The 18095-nt window shown below is 41.6% G+C and overlaps 1 protein-coding gene across 1 annotated transcript; it reads left to right on the top strand.

The window, feature by feature from the left end:
* The first annotated feature begins 441 nt into the window (after nucleotides 1–441).
* Efcab3 (EF-hand calcium binding domain 3) lies at nucleotides 442–17430 on the top strand. The gene is made up of 9 exons (XM_051178979.1): nucleotides 442–521; nucleotides 2015–2091; nucleotides 5192–5335; nucleotides 8875–8946; nucleotides 10528–10648; nucleotides 13086–13267; nucleotides 13604–13788; nucleotides 14486–14608; nucleotides 16916–17430. Exons 1-9 carry the CDS (start codon nucleotides 454–456, stop codon nucleotides 17240–17242), a joined length of 1299 nt encoding a protein of 432 aa, XP_051034936.1. The 5' UTR covers nucleotides 442–453; the 3' UTR covers nucleotides 17243–17430.
* The last annotated feature ends 665 nt before the right edge of the window (nucleotides 17431–18095 follow it).

Consider the following 18095-nt stretch of genomic DNA (forward strand, 5'->3'; position numbering starts at 1 on the left):
AGCTCTTAACCACTGAGCCATCTCCAGCCCCAGCTTTATTTTTATACAAGATCAAAGAGACTTTTTTAAAAGGTAGAATTATGACATGAAATTTTGCTTATACATCTTGGCACACATGGACCTTTCCGCACAGCCCTCCAATTTTGCATAAAATTCTAGTTTGGATTTGCATATGATGCCATTCTTTGAAATCCCAGACTTTTTAGCCTCCAGCCTTGAGCAGGAAATCTGGGAAAGAATGCAAAGAAATGATTCTATAAACAGATATGGCGGCACATGCCTACAATTGTAGTACTGGAAAAGTTTGGGTAGGAAGGACTGAGTTCTAGGCCAGCTGAACTACAAAGTGAATGATGGAGAATGAATGAATGACTGGAATGACTGGATCTATAGTGGATCTATAGACTGATCATTTCTTGTGTCTTCTGAATCCCAGAAAGAGTCTCTGGTCCCATGGCAGTATCAGGAATTAAATCAACACTGAAGCTGAAACCCCTAAAAGCACCCATCTTTCACAAGAGGTAGGTAATAAAGTATGAGGGGATTATCTTCAGATAAGGTAGCTATAAATTACATTATGGAGACTAGGATGAGACAATTAGAGTATTTTGTTCTGTGGCAAAGTTGCTTAGAACATCTGAGTTAAAGGGTTTTCTATATTGTACTTCTTTTGTATGTGTGCTCACATTGTGCACCACTGTGTGCCTACGGAGGTCAGAGGACAGCCTGCAGGGGTCAGTTCTCCCCTTCCACCCTGAGGGTCCCAGGAATCAAACTCAGATCCTCATGCTTGGCAGCAAGCACCTTTTCCGCTGAACCATTCTGTCAGTTTATGTGCAGATTTTTCTAATAAAGAAAAAAGAATGAATGTTCTTTTTGGCTAGATAAAAGTAGAGTTCTCCTTCCCATTCTCTCAAAGGAAGGCCAGTAAATTAGCCATGCACAGCCCCATGACATACAAGGGAGATTCTTTCTCCTGTCATAGCAATGCTTTCTCAGTCAGCTGCCAACAAATTCCAGTAAACAGCCATGAATGGCTGAAAGTGAGAGCCCAAGATACACTAAGTCCCACTTTGAGGGTTTTTCCAGCTTTGCCACTGCTAAAAACAATATATCTCTGACATTTCTAAAGAAAGAAATAGGACAATAACCTCACAGCAGCCAAGCCCCTGTTGCTACTGTCCCCTTTTGAATGGTAAGCTCTTTGACATTGAGAACAGTCCAGCAACGACTAAAACCGGCTGAAGGGAATCCCCACACTAGAAGAGAGGCAGAGCTGTGTTTGTTTCAAATAGGAAGTTCTGTGATCCTTTGAAATATTATCAAATGGACTTTCTGCAGGGTGTGTGTGGGGGGGGTGTTGTTTTGGTTGGGTTGGGTTGGGTTGTTTTGTTTTTCCAAGACAAGGTAGCCCTGGCTGTCCAGGAACTCACTCTCAAATTTACAGAGATTCACCTGCTCTGCATCCTGAGTGGGGGTATTAAAGGCATGTGCCACTATCGCCCAGCCCACAGGTTTTTGTGAGGTTTTTCTTTGTTTGGTTTGGTTTTTGTTTGTTTGGGGTTTTGTTGTTGTTGTTTTGTTTTCAAGACAGGGTCTCTCTGTGGCCTCAAACTCATAGAATCCTCCTGCATCTGCCTCCGGAGTGCTAGATTAAAGCCATGTGATACTACCACCTGGCTCCGTGGATATTTCTTACTTGTAATTAACAAAAGTCTTTGTCCACCTGGCCTTCTGTTTTGTTTGGGGTTTTGAGGACATCATATTTCTGTCTGCTTACGTCTTTTGCATCATATAAAAATTAGCTATTTTTATTTTTTATTTAGAAACACAACACATACATAGTAACCTGGGTGTGAGCAGACCAGAATCTGCAGAAGGTCAAGTTAGGAGATAAAGAGGGAAACAAAAAGAAATAGTGTTAGTAAAAGCTGGAAACCTAAAACAAGTTAGATAATACAATCTCAGGTTCCATACTTGCATTAAATCTGACACTTCTCATGTCTCTTCCCAGAGATAAAGACTTCCGAGGATCTCTTCCAGGCCATTTACAACACAAAGAAGGGAAGCTAACCCCTTCACAACTGGAAGGTAATGAAAATCATCCTAAATGTTAAAACCTATCAACAGCCAGGGCAGGGATACACAAGCCATTAATCCCAGCACTCCAAAGCAGAGGCAGGTGAATCTCTGTGAGTTCAAGGCTAGCCTGGTCTACATAGTGAGTTCCAGCACAGCCAGGGCTACACAGAGAAACCCTGTTTTAAACAAACAAACAAACAAGGCTTGATAACAACCACCTCCATGCATCTGTGAACTTCTTGGTTTATTTATTTCTGAAGCAGGGTCTTAGAGCTAAAGCTGGCCTGCTCATTGTGTAACCCTGGCTGGCCTAGAACTCATAGCAGTCCTACCTCTGCCCCCCAAGTGTGAGAACTGAAGGCATGTGCCATTGCATCCAGCTAGCTCCCATACTGACCATTCTCTAAAGCACACTTGGGATTTCAAAGAGAATCTGTATCATCCCATCGCTTAAGAGAGGGTAAGTGGAGGGGAGAGAAAACTTTTAACCAGGTGTGATGGTGCACACTTATAACTCAGAAAGCTAGTACTCAGTTCAAAGCCTGCATGGCCTACCAACCAAAGCCCTATGGGAAATAAAAAATAATCTAATGCTAGATGGAAGGAGGGTGACTTTCAAATTGATATCACTCAAGAATTGAAACAGACCTAGTCAAGATTTATTTATTTGTTTGTTTGTTTGTTTGTTTGTTTTTCAATGTAGGGTTTCTCCGTGTAACAGTCCTGGAACTCACTTTGTAGACCAGGCTGGCCTTAAAGAGGTTCACCTGACTCTGCCTCCTGAATGTTAGGATCAAAGGTGGGTGCCACCACCACCCGGCTAGGTCAAATATTCTTACCAGATAACTTGTAAGGTTGATAAACAACAAATCCAAGGTCACATACTAATCAGCTAATTAAACAGTATAAACACAAAGTGCCAGGACTGGCAGGTATGATTACATGTATCTGTAATCCCAGCATTAGGGAGGCCTGGAGAAGCAAAAAGATCACAAATTTGAGGACAGCCTGGTCTACATAGTGTTTGACAAGCCAAACAGTTTTGTTCTCAAAAGACCAAATTAAATTAAAATGAAATTAAATACCAGGATTTCTTAGACACAGGAAAAAAAATGATAATGATGAAATTTGATATACTATCTACAGGCCATTGGTCCAAACAACAAATATATATTTAGGCCAACAGTGTTCTAGGCATAACAGCAATGAGACATGCTCCTGCTCTGGAAGGAAACATGCAAAGAAAATACACAGTTAAACTACAAAATTATTGATGACACAGATATGAGAGAAGTATAGAGTGTTATGGAACCATAACATAGTGTCCTGTTTCGTTTTCTGGGACCAAGAAGAGACTCTAGAGAAAGCTGATTGATGGACCAGTAAGTCAGGGAATAATGCAGAAGAATGTTCCAGTGAGAAAACAGAATCTATCCAAAAAAAGGCACAACATTTACACCAGAAAACCTACAGGGGGCTGGGAAGAGAGCACCTGCCACACAAACACAAGCGCAAGCATGAGGGGCTGAGTTGAGATCCCAGCACCCACATAAAAAGCTGTGCATCACTATCACGCCAGTACCCAGATGGGGGAAACAGGATTGTTGCTGGAGCTTGTGGAATAGAATATTTGTTTAACTATGTAAAGATGTATGGCTGTTTCATCTTGCCTGCACCTGATTGGTCTAATAAAAAGCTGTATAGCCAATAGCCAAGCAGAGGAGATACAGGCAAGGCCCGTGGACAGAGAGAAAAGGAGAGCGAGCCAGCCAGCAGGGGGGCTAGACAGCAGATAGGGGGCTAGCCCATCGGGGCAGACAGATAGACACCAAGGAAGCAGGAAAGTAGGATGGGCAGTACATAGATGAGGGAAACAAGCCTCGAGGTGGCACACTGACTAATAAAATGGGTTAATTTAAGTTAAAGAAAGAAGGTTTGGGATGGGGGTTGCTGGGGATGGGAAAGAGGGGAGGGTGAGGGATCTGGGATTGTCATGTAAACCAAGCTTGTTTCAAATTTAAATTTAAAAATTGTCAATTAAGAAAAAGGAAAAATAAATTAGCTAGAAGCAAACCTAAGCTAAGACCGAGCATTCATAATAATAATTCTCCATGTCATTTTGGGGGCTGGTGGTCCAGGAAAACCTGCTATTCATTATATCAAAGGATAAGGTGAGCATATCCACACATGCCATACAGCACACACACACAAATACCCTGCACTCATGCACACAAAAAAGGAGGGAAAAGAAGAGGAGCACCTTTGCTTGCCGAAGGCCTGACTGTCCCCACGCCACATACACACACACATACACATACATACATGCGTTCCTCTCCTCCACTACCTTTTTGATATGTTAACCCAAAATATAAAATAAACACATATGAGTCTATATGATAGCAATAAATAATGAAGCTAGGGGAATATAGGTCATTGGTAGAGCAGTTGCCTAGCATATGAGGCCCTAGGTTCAATCCCCAGTACTGTAAAAAGAATGAAAATTAAAAATAATTAAATATTTAATACAAAGAGACGAATGGTCAAGTAATGGTGATAAAAGGGAAAGTAGATAATATGTGTATTTTTATTTTGCTTTGATTTCTTGATACACAAGATCTGGCCTCAAATTCACTATGTAATCAAGGCTGGTTTTGAATACCTAATCTTCTCTCTCTACCCTCAAATGCATTGGTTATAAGTATGCACCACTATGCCTGGCTCTATATTTGGTTTTTCCACCAGTTACTATGAATTCTACTTTATTCTATACTTTCTACTTGATTCTAGTTCAAATCCCAAGAAAAGACAGCATTCTATCTTTTAAAAAATTCTATTATTCATTCTCCATGTTTTTTTTTTCAGAACACCATTTTCAATTGGCTATATGATGTCCCCTAGTCCTGTTGGTATATATGTTTCTCCCCCTCCCCCTTCTCCACTTCTGTAGCCCGAGCTGACCTAGACGTTGCTGTTTAGCCTAAGCAGGGCCTCGGATCATCAGTCTCCCCACCACAGCTTCCAAGTGCTGGAGTGATAGGCAGAAGCTACCATTCCTGACTGTGCTTCTTCTTAAATAACTGTCCTGACTAATGTAATTCCATTTCCTCAGCCTTCCGGAATGCTTACAACTTCTTCACCAAGGATAAAACTGGCTGTATTGATTCACATGGGTTGATGGCCACCTTGGCTAAACTGGGGATGAGTCTAAACACGTATGACATCTATAATGAATTAAAATGTGCTGATCTTGACAGTGAGTATTTTGACTTATTATTTTCTCATAAAATAACTTCTATAACTGTATCTGTTATCATCTATCCTGTATCCTGTATCCCTTATTCACCAAAAATTTACCTCTAAACAAAAGTAAGGCTATCTTCCCTGACCTACATCTCACTTTCCATGGTTTCAATTAACTGAGTCAACTATGGTTCAAAGATATTAATATTTGTCTAAACTCTCTTAAGAGAAAAAGACCACAGCAATATGTTTTTATAATAGTATATTGTTGAGGCTGGACATGGTGGCACACACCTTTAACCCCAGCACTCAGGAGGAAAGACAGGATGGTCTATATAGTGAGTCCCAGGACAGCCAGGGCTACAGAAACACACACACATACACACACACACACACACACACACACACACACAAGTATATTGTTATAATTATTTTTATTTTTGTTGCTAATCTCTTACTATTACTAATCTATCAGATATTTTCTAAAAATATTAGATTTTTTTAACCTTAAATATATACTGCATTGATATATTTAAAGAGAAACACAAACTTACTGTCTATCATCCTGCCAAAGGCTGGGATTGTAGGCATGAGCCACCACACTCAGGTCTTGCCAAGGATTTAAGGCTTGGAAGTCTTGAAATGTAACTTCTATTTCCCCCATGGACAAGGAACTACCTTATCTTTATCTGTTTCTCTTTAATGGGGTATATGTATGAGCTAAAAGAAATTTTGAGAAAATTCCTGTGTGGAAATCAAGAGTGACTGTCCCTTCTCAATCCCAAATTGAAGTATTTGTCATGATGCTCACTTTAGAGGATGTCTTGAAGTAGCTGAGAGATTTAAGGCATAAGCAGCTTCACAAAAACAGCAGAACACTAAAAAAACTCTAAGCCCACCCACAGTTTCCATTTGAGCCACAACAATGCGAATCTCTCTTCTCTCCTGAGAACACACTGAAGTTTAAATGCCAGAGAAATGCTGGTAGTATGTTAATGCATACATGTAAAGAGTATGGTTTTTTCCACCCGCCGCCGAGTCTTGTCCTGCCACTGCACCAGCCCCAAATAATACACAGAGACTCTGTATTAGATACAATTCTGTTGGCCCGGGTACTTGTTTCTTATCGGCTAGCTCTGTCTTAAATATTAACCCATTTCTATGTATTTCCACGTGGTCTTACCATCGAGAGGCGGCTGGTGGTTCTGCCTTCTCCAGACTCTCCATCTTGACCCTCCTTACTACTTCCTCCAATCCTCCTTGTCTCCTAGTCCCGCCTATCTTGCTTTCCTATTGGCCAACAGTGCTTTATTATTAACCAGTATGAGAAACATATATACATAATGGCATCTCCCATCATCTCCTCTTTTCTGTCTAAATAAAAAGAAGGGTTTTAACCTTAACATAGCAAAATATATCACATAACAGTTATCAAATAAGAATCACAGTTAACAGTATTTAGTCCATTAACATTTAGCAAGATTAAAAGAAACTATTCTATCATCTATCCTATATTTGTGAGTCTAAAGTCATATATGTAACTTATCCTTAAGCTTAACTAAGGAAAACTATAACCATAACTATCTGTCTTCAACTCCTTCAAAGACCACACAAGGATAGTATATAAACTCTAGAAATGACAGAGACATCTTGCCTGGTTAGTCAACCGAAGTTCTTCTGTAATCTTCCATCTTTAGCCCATAGGCCATAGTGTGTCTGGCAGACTCTTCAGCAAAGCAGGAAACTTTAAACTGTCTTCTTGTATTGGCAGTTTGTCAGTCACTTTTCTCTGTGTCCTGCAGACTGTCTGGCAGACTCTTCCATGAAGCAGGAACTCTGTAGCAATGTCCATCTTGAATCAGCAGTCACTTTTCTGTGGGTCCTGCATGTCCAGTTTATACAGCATAAAGTCAAACAGTCCAGACAACAGCAGTATCTTGTCCAAATGGCTAGTCTTGCCATATTGAAAGCAAACTTCATAATGCCTTTCTTCGATGTCCATCTTCCATCTTCCTTTCTGGTATTGCCAAAAGCAATTATGTCTCACTGTCACGAAAACCCTAAACCAATTTAAATGCCATATTCTGTAGGTCTTTGAAAGGTTTGAAGAATTCATATCATCTCAAATACATCTCTGTATATCTAGAAAACCTAACTAACTATAAGTTTTGACTATTATAGGTAACTATCTATAATCTGTACAAAATTATACATTACATTTCTAAATGAGCTATAAAAACACAATACCTAAATAAGAGGAGAAATATACATATCATAAAATTGACCTTAAATTGTATCAGTAAATGAAAATCCATTCCAAAACAAAGTATCCATTTCTATAACATATCGCCCATCACATACATATCACAGAATTTGTTTGTTCTCATCTTTGGGGCTTCTTATTGTGGGTATTTGGTTTGGTTTTTTGAAGTAGGGTCTTAATATATCCCAAGATGACCTCTAACTTGCTATGTAGCTGAGGCTGGCCTTGAACTGCTGATGCTTCTGCCTCTACCTCTCAAATGCAATGGCCTGTGCCTGGAATCCAACCCAATATGTTGTGTGGAAAATGTTTACAGGTTATTATTTTCTCTTGCCCCTCCTCACCCAACTACCAGTGAAACAATGTCACCAGATAATTAAACTTATCACTTCTTTCCACTAAGTCTGCCCAATTGTTTTATTCTTTCAAGTACATACACACATCCTCTAATAATACTTACTGTCTTTTTTGTTTGTTTGCTTTTGGTTGTTGGAATTTTTGTTGCTGTTTTGTTTTTGTTTGTTTTTTGCTTTTTTGTTTTGTTTTGTTTTTTCAGAGACAGAGTTTTTCTATATAGTCCTGGTTGTCCTGAATCTCACTCTGTAGACCAGGCTGGCCTTGAACTCACAGAGATCAGCCTGCCTCTGCCTCCCAGTGCTGCCACTGCTCGACAACTGTCTTTTAATTTTAGAGGCAGTGGTGTGCAAGAGAGACATGCTTGTGAAAATTACCCTGTCTAACAAAGGACAACAGTAGCTAAGAGTATTTGCTGAATGCTTATACCTTGCCATTGCTTGTGTTGGCTACAAGAGACTAGTGTAATTATAGACCAAGTCATGAAGACTGATGTAAAAATGAGGTTAAGTTCAAGATCAGCATGAGCTACATAGGGAGGTACTACCAAAAATAGTCTCTTTAAGGAGGAGAGAAAGGAAACCAAAGTTTACCTGAGCATCTTTCCAGTCCTGAATATGCTGATTTTAGAATTAGGTGGCTCAGGCAACTATAGCCTGTATACTTAACATACATTACATAATTAAAATACCCCATAACTGGGGCATGGTAGCAGACATTTGTAATCTCAGCAAACTGGAGGCAGAGGCAGAAGGATTCCAAGTTTGAAGCCAGTCTAGGCTAGGCTATTCTCTCCTCTCTCTCTCTCTCTCTCTCTCTCTCTCTCTCTCTCTCTCTCTCTCTCTCTGTCTGTCTCTCTCTGTCTCTCTCTCTCCTCTCTCGTTTATATAAGCCTTTAGGAATATGCTTGTTCTGAGCTCAGATTCCTGTTGCAGGGGACGGTAAGATCAACTTCTCTGACTTCATAGAGGTTCTGACAGATAAGAAACTCTTCCTCAAGGCTGTGGGTGAGTAGATGTCACTGGGCAGCCCTGCCTACTGCACAGAAAACACGACCCCTTAGGCCTCCAGTCAGGAGACACATCCAGAAGGGAAAGTCCAAGGAGTGATCTTTCTTTGTACTTTCCCTACAAAATAATATCAACTGATAACATCAGAGTTGCAATTTATATACATCAAGCAGCTACTGGCCTCCTGCAGGGGACACTGCTTTTGTCTCTAATGAGAGCACTAAGGAAGTGTCAGATGCAGACAGTTTAGTTTTCCTCTTAATTTATTTTTATTTTATGTGTATGGGTATCTTGCCTTGTATGTTTGTGTATCAGAACACCTGGAACTAGAATTACAGATGGTTATTAGCAGCCACGTAGGCGCTCAGAATCAAATCCAGGTGTGGTAGAATATTATTTTCAGCTGTGTTACTGTGCCTGTCTAAAACAACTGATGGTCTAATAAAGAGCTGAACAGCTGACCAATAGTGAGGCAGGAGCAAGGGTAGGTGGGGCTGGCAGGAGAGACTCTAATAGGAGAAAGAAAAAGGAGAAGAAAAGGAGGATTTCAGGAGTCTGTCACCCAGCCACCACCGGGCCACCTGGCCAGCCAAGGAGTAAAGAGTGAAAGTAAGATATACAGAAGTAAGAAAAGGGAAAAGCCCAGAGGCAAGAGACAGCCAGGTTCATTTAAGAAAAGCTGGCTAGAAACAAGCCAAGCTAAAGCAAGGCATGCATAACAAAGAATAAGCCTCCATGTGTAATTTACTTGGGAGCTGGGTGATACACACACACACACACACACACACACACACACACACACACACACGAGTCCAAAAAGCCAAAAGAGCAAAAACTTCAAGTTACACCCAAGTCCTTTAGAAAGGTAGTCATTGCTCTTAACCACTGAGCCATCTCTCCAACCCCTCCTTTTCCCTTCATAGTGTGTGAGTACTTCACGAAGCACATGCTCTACTTCTTTTTCTAGAGCTTGGGTAACTTATGGTTTCCACACCCTAATGAAGCTTCATCCCTCAATGGGAGGCTGGGGGGGGGGGTTGGAAAGCTCACTCTCCCCTATGGCCATTAGTCTGTGCAAATCAGAAGCTTCCATCAACCTCTCATGCTCTGTTTCTGAACTTGACAGTCTGCCTTGGAAAATCCAACCACTACTCATATCACATGCTCTAGGATTCCAGATTCCAAACCCCACAAGTAGCTTTGAAAACATACCCATTCTTAGGTTCAGACTGTCCCCAAGGTAAAGAAAAATTGGTGGTAGCAAACACCGTGTCAAATGAGAGTTTCTCTGCAAACTAGAGATATTTATTAATTTCCTTTCAGAGAAGAACAAGACAATCATCTTTAACATATTATGCATGCAGATATTAAAAGTACTAATGTATTTAAGATGCCATTGGACTATGATTATGTATCTACTCAGTAATCAAAATGATGTTTCCCCAAATAGAACATTTTTAATGTTTTACCATATTTCTAGTCCCTGATTTAATATTGTTATAAATTCTCAGTAAGTTTTTAATAGATGGTTTTCTCAGAAGACATTTTGAAATTTCTCTTTTTTTATTTACCCTATAGTTCCAGAAAGGAAACTGTGTTTGGATTTAGCTAACAACCCAGGGATCTTATTATTCGAAATCCTATCAAAACTTGTAGAGACTTCAGCCCTGCACAGAAAGGATATAATAGAGCTGGTAAGGTGAGTAGCATCAGAACAGGTAAAGGCAGCTTACTGAGGATGTGTCACCAGCATCCTACATCACAGAGTCCAATCCAAAACAAAAGAAAGCCAGGGGGAGGGGGGCAAAAGGCTACAAATGCCACAGCACTCTCGCCTGGTTCTGAACTCATAAGGGGGAGACCACACTATGCTGAGGCCCCACATGGGCATAAGACATCAAAAACAAACAAACAAAAAACCTTTAGCCATCCCTAACCCAACACAAGCTAGCCTTTTCTTCTCCGTCTTTGTTTCCTCACCTACAAAGTGCAAGTGGGAACCCCACCACCTGCCTTACAGGGCAATTATGGGATGGCACAGAGCAATACAGGTGTAGCAGCCAACACCCCAACATGTTACACTGCAAATCAGTGTTATTTCTTACACTGTGGAATAAACAGAATAAAAAGGGTGTGTTATTATTTAATAGAGTCCTTACCTAAAGAGTGCACAAAAAGTCCAGAAAGCAGATCAAATGCTTGCCCAAGAGTGGAGTGCTGTGTTAGCCCAGTGACCTGTGCTCCTGTCCTGCATTGCCTCTCACTCCTAAGTGGACAGGGCACTTTCAATAACACTGCTGTTTTTATTGAAAGTGGGTTGTGTGGTCGTTTATTTGGCTGTCTTATGAGGTTGTTCTTTAACTTCTGAAAAATTTCCAAATCCTGGGAAATAGAGACCCAAGATCTAGGAAGTCGTTAAGACCCTTTCCAGATAACAGTGGGGAAAAAAAGTATCTCCAGGGCATCAGAATACAAGATAACCAGGCATGGTAGCATATGCCTTTAACCCAGCACATGGGAGACAGAGGTAGGTAGATTTCTGTGAATTCAGAACAAGCCTGGTCTATATATCAAGTTCCAGAACTACACAGTAAGACCCAAAATTTAAAAAAAAAAATCAAAAAAGTGTAAGACAAATGAAAATCTAAAGGAAAAAAAATAATACCAGCATCAAATCATATAAAGAAATCCTTAGGGGCTGGAGAGATGGCTCACTGGTTAAGGAAACTAGCTCGTGTTCCAGAGGTCCTGGGTTCAATTCCCAGCAACCACATGGTGGCTCCCAATCATTTGTAATGAAATCTGGTGCCCTCTTCTGGCCTGCAGGCATACATGCATGCAGAACACGGTATATATAATAAATTAATCTTAAAAAGAAAAAAAATAAAGAAATCCCTATTACAATACCAGCAGACTTCTCTCCAGAAATCTTACAAACCAAGAGAAAATGGGATGATTTGTTCAAAATGTTGCACTAGCATACATCAATGTACATGCGTACATGCGTACACATACATGCATACACACACATTCATTAACGTATCCAGCGGTGGTGGTGGTAGGTAGGATCTCTGTGAGTGGGGTGAGCTTAGTCTACAAAGTGAATTCCAGTACAGTCAGAGCTGTTACACAAAGAAACCCTGTCTCATACAGCAAAAAGATTAATAAATTTTAACAATGTCAAAAACTATAAAAAGAGACTAAGATGGTCCTTATGTAAACGATAAAGGAATCAGTTTAACAAGAGGAAATAATAGCTGAGGCTGCAGCTCAGTGTCTAGAGTTCTTGGCTGGCATGTGCAAGGTCCTGAGTTCAGTTCCCCATACTGGAAAAACTGGTCACAAGCTTTCTTAAAAAGACCTAAAAAGAGGAAATAGGGATAGTGTGTAGCTGAGTGGTAGACTGCTTCCCTAGCATGCACAATGGTCTGGGTTTGATCCTAGAACATAGAAAACATTCAAATGCTACAAATAAGCATAGCTTTCTAGGCAGGCGTGGTGGCTCATGCTGTGACCCCCCCCACACTCTGAAGCAGAAAGGACACCCTGAGTACAATGCCAACCTAGGATACAAAGTGAGACCCTGTCTCAAAAAAGGAAAAAATGCATTTTAAAACCCAATGCAAAGTACTGCAGTATTTGGCATCTTCTTCAGGGGCATCACCAGGAGTAAGGAGCCCAAGCTCTTGCAAATAAGCCTTCACCAGGACCCTGTAATCAACCCTAGAAACACACATTGAGTCTTCAAGCCAGAAAGAAAGAGAGGGGATAAGGCTGAGGGGAGGGAGGAGAGGAGAGGGAGAAAATTAGAATACAAAGGAATATGGGGAGAAAGGGAAGGAGTGGGGAGGGAGAGGGAGAGAGAATGTAAAAGAAGAAAGACAGAAGGGACTAAAGTGGAAAGAGAAAGGGGAGCCAGAGAGGAACAGGAGACAGTAATGGAGTGAATATAGTAAAAATACATGTATGGAAATGCCATGACGAAACCTGTTATTATGTGTGATTAACATATGCCAATAAGTTTTAAATAGATTTTAAATAAACATCAGTCAACATCTATAACTTGCAGTTTGATGTTCTTTTTGTCCTAACAATTCTTTATTCCATTTCTAAATTACCTGTATTTTCTCTTTAAGCTATTTCCGAAAAAAATTCCAGGAGAGCTACTCAGAAACTCTGTACAGCCCGTATGGGAAAAGGGGCTTTAAAGCAGACATATGCACTCCTCCGCGATCAAGCACCGCCGCCTTTGCCAATTCCGCCAGGATCTCAATAATGAAAGAAAGGGATTTATATAAATTTCTCAATGCACTCAAGCGTAAGAGCCATTTTCCCTCTCCATTGTTAAGACTGGTGTCCCTGTAACTAACTGGTCAGAAATAAACCCCAGAGGCCCAGTGCAGAGCCCCGAGCGACACTCTTCGAGTCACTACTCTCTGTCACACAGATTGCATTTAGAAGCAGAGGACCCCCTCACTGAGCCCTCAAACCCCAGAGTGAAGTCTGCAGATGGGTGTGAGGCGGGAACATGAGGCTGAGGCAGAGAAGCCAGGGCCACAGGAGAGCAGACAAAAGCATGCTAGGCTCTGCATGCTTGCCATTACAGGAACTTTAAACATCATTGATAATGCCACTTTTGTTTTTATCTTTTTAGGGTGTGATCTCCCTACAGGTAGCCCGTACTCAAAAATACCTGTCTTTCCATTGTTCCCTGATGTGGACGGGGTGGTGATGGGAAAACCATTCAAAGACATACAGAAGTTAGAGATGCTAAGGAGAAAGGAGCCTCTGAGTTTCTTTGAGGACTATTTTTTCCATAAAAGAGATTGGAAAGCACAGGTGAGATTTCATCTGTCATACAAGAGAATTTAAATACTTCCATTTGTAAGAACCCAACTCCAGCTGGGCATTGGTGGCACACGCCTTTACTCCCACCACTGGGGAGGCAGAGGCAGGTGGATCTCTGTGAGTTCGAGGCCAATCTGGTCTACAAAGCTACACAGAAACCATGTCTTGGGAAAAGAAAAAAAAAATTCTGACCAGGTAGTGGCGGTGCACCCCTTTAGTCCCAGCTCTCAGGAGACAGAGGCAGATGGATCTCTGTGAGTTCAAGGCCAGCCTGGCCTATAGAGTGAGTTCCAGGACAGCCAGACCGGTTATACAGAGAAACCCTGTTTCAAGAGACAAAACAAAAAGAAAAAAAAAAAAAAAAAACAAAAAAAGAAGAAACTGGTTCTGTTTTTGTAAAACACAGTCACATTGTAGCCCAGGCTGGCATGGAACTCATATCAATTTTCTTGCTATAGTCTCCCAAGGACTGGCATTACAAGTATGTACCGTTATGCCCAACTTCATACTAATCTCACACACACACACACACACACACACACACACACACACACTATGTCTTTTTATAATTAATGTCTAAAGTAACATACAAAAAGGTTTCACTATAGCATGTTATACATATGTATAATTATATCTTTGTTATAACTGAAACTAAAATATTTTACTGAATTTTTTTATGTGCATAAAGGCCGCAGCTGTAAAACCTATCAAGTCTGCCTCAGGCTATTCAGATGACATCTTAGCCATTGATCACCTATTCAAGAAGAAGCAGCATTGGACAGTATCTGATGCAGCGGCTATCAAACAGCATGTGAGTATTCACTGTCAAACACCTTCCCAGACTGCACTGTCAAAGGTATTTTCTGCTGGGAAGACTCTGCCTCCAAAAACAAACAAAATTCTCCATTTTATAGTGAGACAAGACAAGCTGTGTCACTCCCAGAACTCTGGGAAGATAGCATTACTTGAGGGACTCAGGTGAGAGGAAAGGAAAAGACACAGAATGCAAGCACTGAATGTATGATTTGTGAAGACCAAGGGGGTAGAAGCGTCGAGAGCATACTGTTAGCATCAAATGCAGAAGGAGGGTGGCATGGTGTAAATACACCCTGACCTTCTCTGTTGCTAAGATGTTAGGCTACAGCCAAGTGGAAGTTTGCATTCTGGAGCCTCTCTGCCCATGCCTTACTGTGTGTGTGTGTGTGAGAGAGAGAGAGAGAGAGAGAGAGAGAGAGAGAGAGAGAGAGAGAGAGAGAGAGAGAGAGACTATATGTGTGCCAGGGGTCAGCCTCGGCTTTTATATATTCCTTAGGTATCTTTTGCCTTTTTTTTTTTTTTTTTTTTTTTTTTTTTTTTATCTTAACGCCTACTCCCAGTTTTCTTCTCACAGTACCTACTCACACTCACTTGTAAATGTGTATCCATGAGTTCTGACATTAGGAGACACCACGGAGAGAAAAGCACGGTTCCTGCTCTAAGAAAGTTTGGGGTGAGGGTAAAGTCACAGAGAAGGGGGCAATAGCAATGCTCTGGGTTGTATGGAACTTCAGAACACAAAGCCATGGGTAGCTGACTACTCCTGTCTCACTATTAACACATAAACACGAAAGTAAATGGAGGCTGCTTGTGGCCAGAGACCTCCAGCACCAGCATCAGCTGCTCCAAAGTCTAAGGGGCTTGAAAAGATCATTAGTTTAGCCTCCTTGTAACTCAGGGTTCTCTGTGTCCAGTGAAGGAAGCTAGGGTGAGCATGTGGACTATTTAACCTACTGTCTTTGTTTAGCAATTGTTTAGCAGTACCCACCTATATACTAATAACTAATCTGCCTTACCTCATTCACCATCTAATAAACTTCCCCCCATATGCTAGGTCTCATAACACATCACGTTCAACATGTCCCATGCTCACTCATCTCCTACACCAATCTGCTCTCCCCAGGATGCTGTATCTCGGTTGTAGATACACCATTTACTCAGTCACTGAAGCTAGAAGGCCAGGGGGCACCCTCAATGTTGCCTCCCCTCACTCCTTACCTCCACCAGTCACTAAATCTAGTCCAACTCATCCTGGGATGCTTTTCCCTTCACTCTATCCCTGTTCTCTCTGCCTGAGTCGAGTCCTTCCATAAGATTTGCCTGGACAACAGCCTCTAATCTGGTATCCTTAGTGCTGCAGCTTTCCCCACCCGCAACCATTTCCCACATAGCTACTAATGATCTAACATGAAGATCCAAACATGACATTGTCCTCCTTGAAGGTAAGTGTTGAGCTGAAGGTATCACTCAGTGGCATGGACAGAGCCCCCGGTTTAATACCCAGTTCTAGGGGCTGGGAAGGATGGGTGCAGTAAACACTTCCAAGTAGCACCCCAGAGATGGTAGAAGAAGATTACAAGTTGAAGAGCAGCCTGTGCTGCATAAAGAAAGTCAAGGCCAGCCTGGGCTACGGAGACTTCCCCTCCAAGAATGACAGAGTTTTCTACTCTACACAACTGAGGGATTTAGCTCACTTCCCTCAGAAAACAGCCCCCACAGCATGCTTTCTATGAAGGGCTCTCCTCCACTGCACTGAGCCCACTAACCTTCAGAGTGACTTCCCTGTCACTGTATTCACTTTCACCCCAACACCCCAGCAACACCAAGATGCTCCAACTCTCCTGCCAAGTCCAGGGCGTTTATTGTCTTCAAGCACTTGTTTATGTGGCCTCTTCTTCCTGGAATTCTTCCCGCCACCCCTTGATACCTCAACCTTAAGGATTTGCTCAGCTCAGCATCTTCTCCCTGTCTTAGGCTAAATCTGGTACCTACACATCCTAACTTAGCCCTGCACTTCTCTCCTGGAAGTCACTATGTAAATGGGGCTGGCCTCAAACTCACAGAGACACACCTGTCTCTGCCTCCTGAGTGCTGGGATTAAAGGTGTGCACCACTATACCCAGCTTTCAAGTGACACATTTTGATTTCTACCAACTCCTATCTCATAGTCCCATGCGACCCCATATGTTGTCTCAGTGATTTTCATATGTGTATCTCTCAAGCCACCAATAATTATGGTTTATAAGTCAAAGGTAGTAGTTAAGGTAACTACACTAAGTTAATATCTGCCCTCTTGATGCAGGTAAAGAGAGCCACAGATACCTATAATTTAGGAATTGCCCTTGAACACCGAAAAGAAATGCTGAGTCTCTGGAAAAAGATCCGAGGGGATTTGATTGGGATCGAAACCAACAATGAGTCCTTTTACAACACCTTCTCTACATACACGTGGTCCTGGAATGTCTGCCAAGAGCTGCTTTCCCCTAAGGACTTGCGGTTGCATGATGCCTACATGAACAGAAATTCCTCTGGCAATTCTGGGTTTTCCTCCCCATCAGATTTCAGTGAGTGTGACCTGGACACAGGAAGAAAGAGGAGACGGAAAGGGTTCAGAGGGTTTCGGCAATGAAAAGTCTACATTTTCTAAACAACTCTTCCAGAACTGCTTTCCATAGTTATCAAAATTATGGCTTCTTGCTTTTATCTACTACCTTCTTAGCAGGTGGAAATTTTGACATCTTTTGGACCCCAACCAGTAAAAACCTTTAAATCATAGGTTGATTTCTCTTTCCCAAATCTTTGCTAGTTAAAAGTGGTTACCCCATTTTTAGAGCCAGTTGCTCTCTATTACTCCCACTCCACTTAAAACAGACAAGCCGGCATCAGAAAGGGAGAGATGTTGGCCTGGGTTTCTAAAGGCTCTCCGTGCAATAAGCATCTGAGTTTGGGGTGTGTTTGAATGTTTGTGAAAGATACCAGATTCAGAGGGCCCCAACTGCGCGGAGTAGCACCAGCAAACCCTCAGCCCCACCACGAAGAACCTCTGTGAAATTTAGGAATTCCTGATGCACACCTTTCACTTGGATTGCTCCTGAAAAAAAAAAAAAACCAAACAAAAACAAAAATAAAAAATACTGAGCTCATCCGTTACATTAAAGACACATGTAGCCAGATGGTGGTGGCCCATGCCTTTAATTCTAGCACTCAGGAGGCAGAGACAGGTGAGTTCTCTGTGAGTTCCAGGACAGCCAACACTACATAGAGAAACCCAGTCTTGAGAAAAAGAAAACATAACTGTATTGCAAATTTGTGGAGGTATCATAATATTTTGTTTTGTACATGTGCTATGTTTGCAAGTATGCACATGTTTGCAAGTATGTACACTCGGGTGTTCTTGCCCATGCTTGTGTGTGGAGCCTAGAGGCTGATGTCAAGGTGTCTTCCAAAATCATGTCTCTGGTTTTCTTTTTGAGTCATGGTCT

Source organism: Phodopus roborovskii, unplaced genomic scaffold, assembly GCF_943737965.1.
Source record: "Phodopus roborovskii unplaced genomic scaffold, PHOROB, whole genome shotgun sequence".
NCBI classification, from domain to species: domain Eukaryota; kingdom Metazoa; phylum Chordata; class Mammalia; order Rodentia; family Cricetidae; genus Phodopus; species Phodopus roborovskii.

Bases quoted from the DNA above. Each gene is read 5' to 3' on its own strand.
- Efcab3 (XM_051178979.1), top strand. From the start codon at position 454: ATGGCAGTATCAGGAATTAAATCAACACTGAAGCTGAAACCCCTAAAA. The intron at 5,336-8,874 runs GTGAGTATTTTG...TTCCTGTTGCAG, and splicing joins AAAATGTGCTGATCTTGACA to GGGACGGTAAGATCAACTTC. The intron at 8,947-10,527 runs GTGAGTAGATGT...TTTACCCTATAG, and splicing joins ACTCTTCCTCAAGGCTGTGG to TTCCAGAAAGGAAACTGTGT.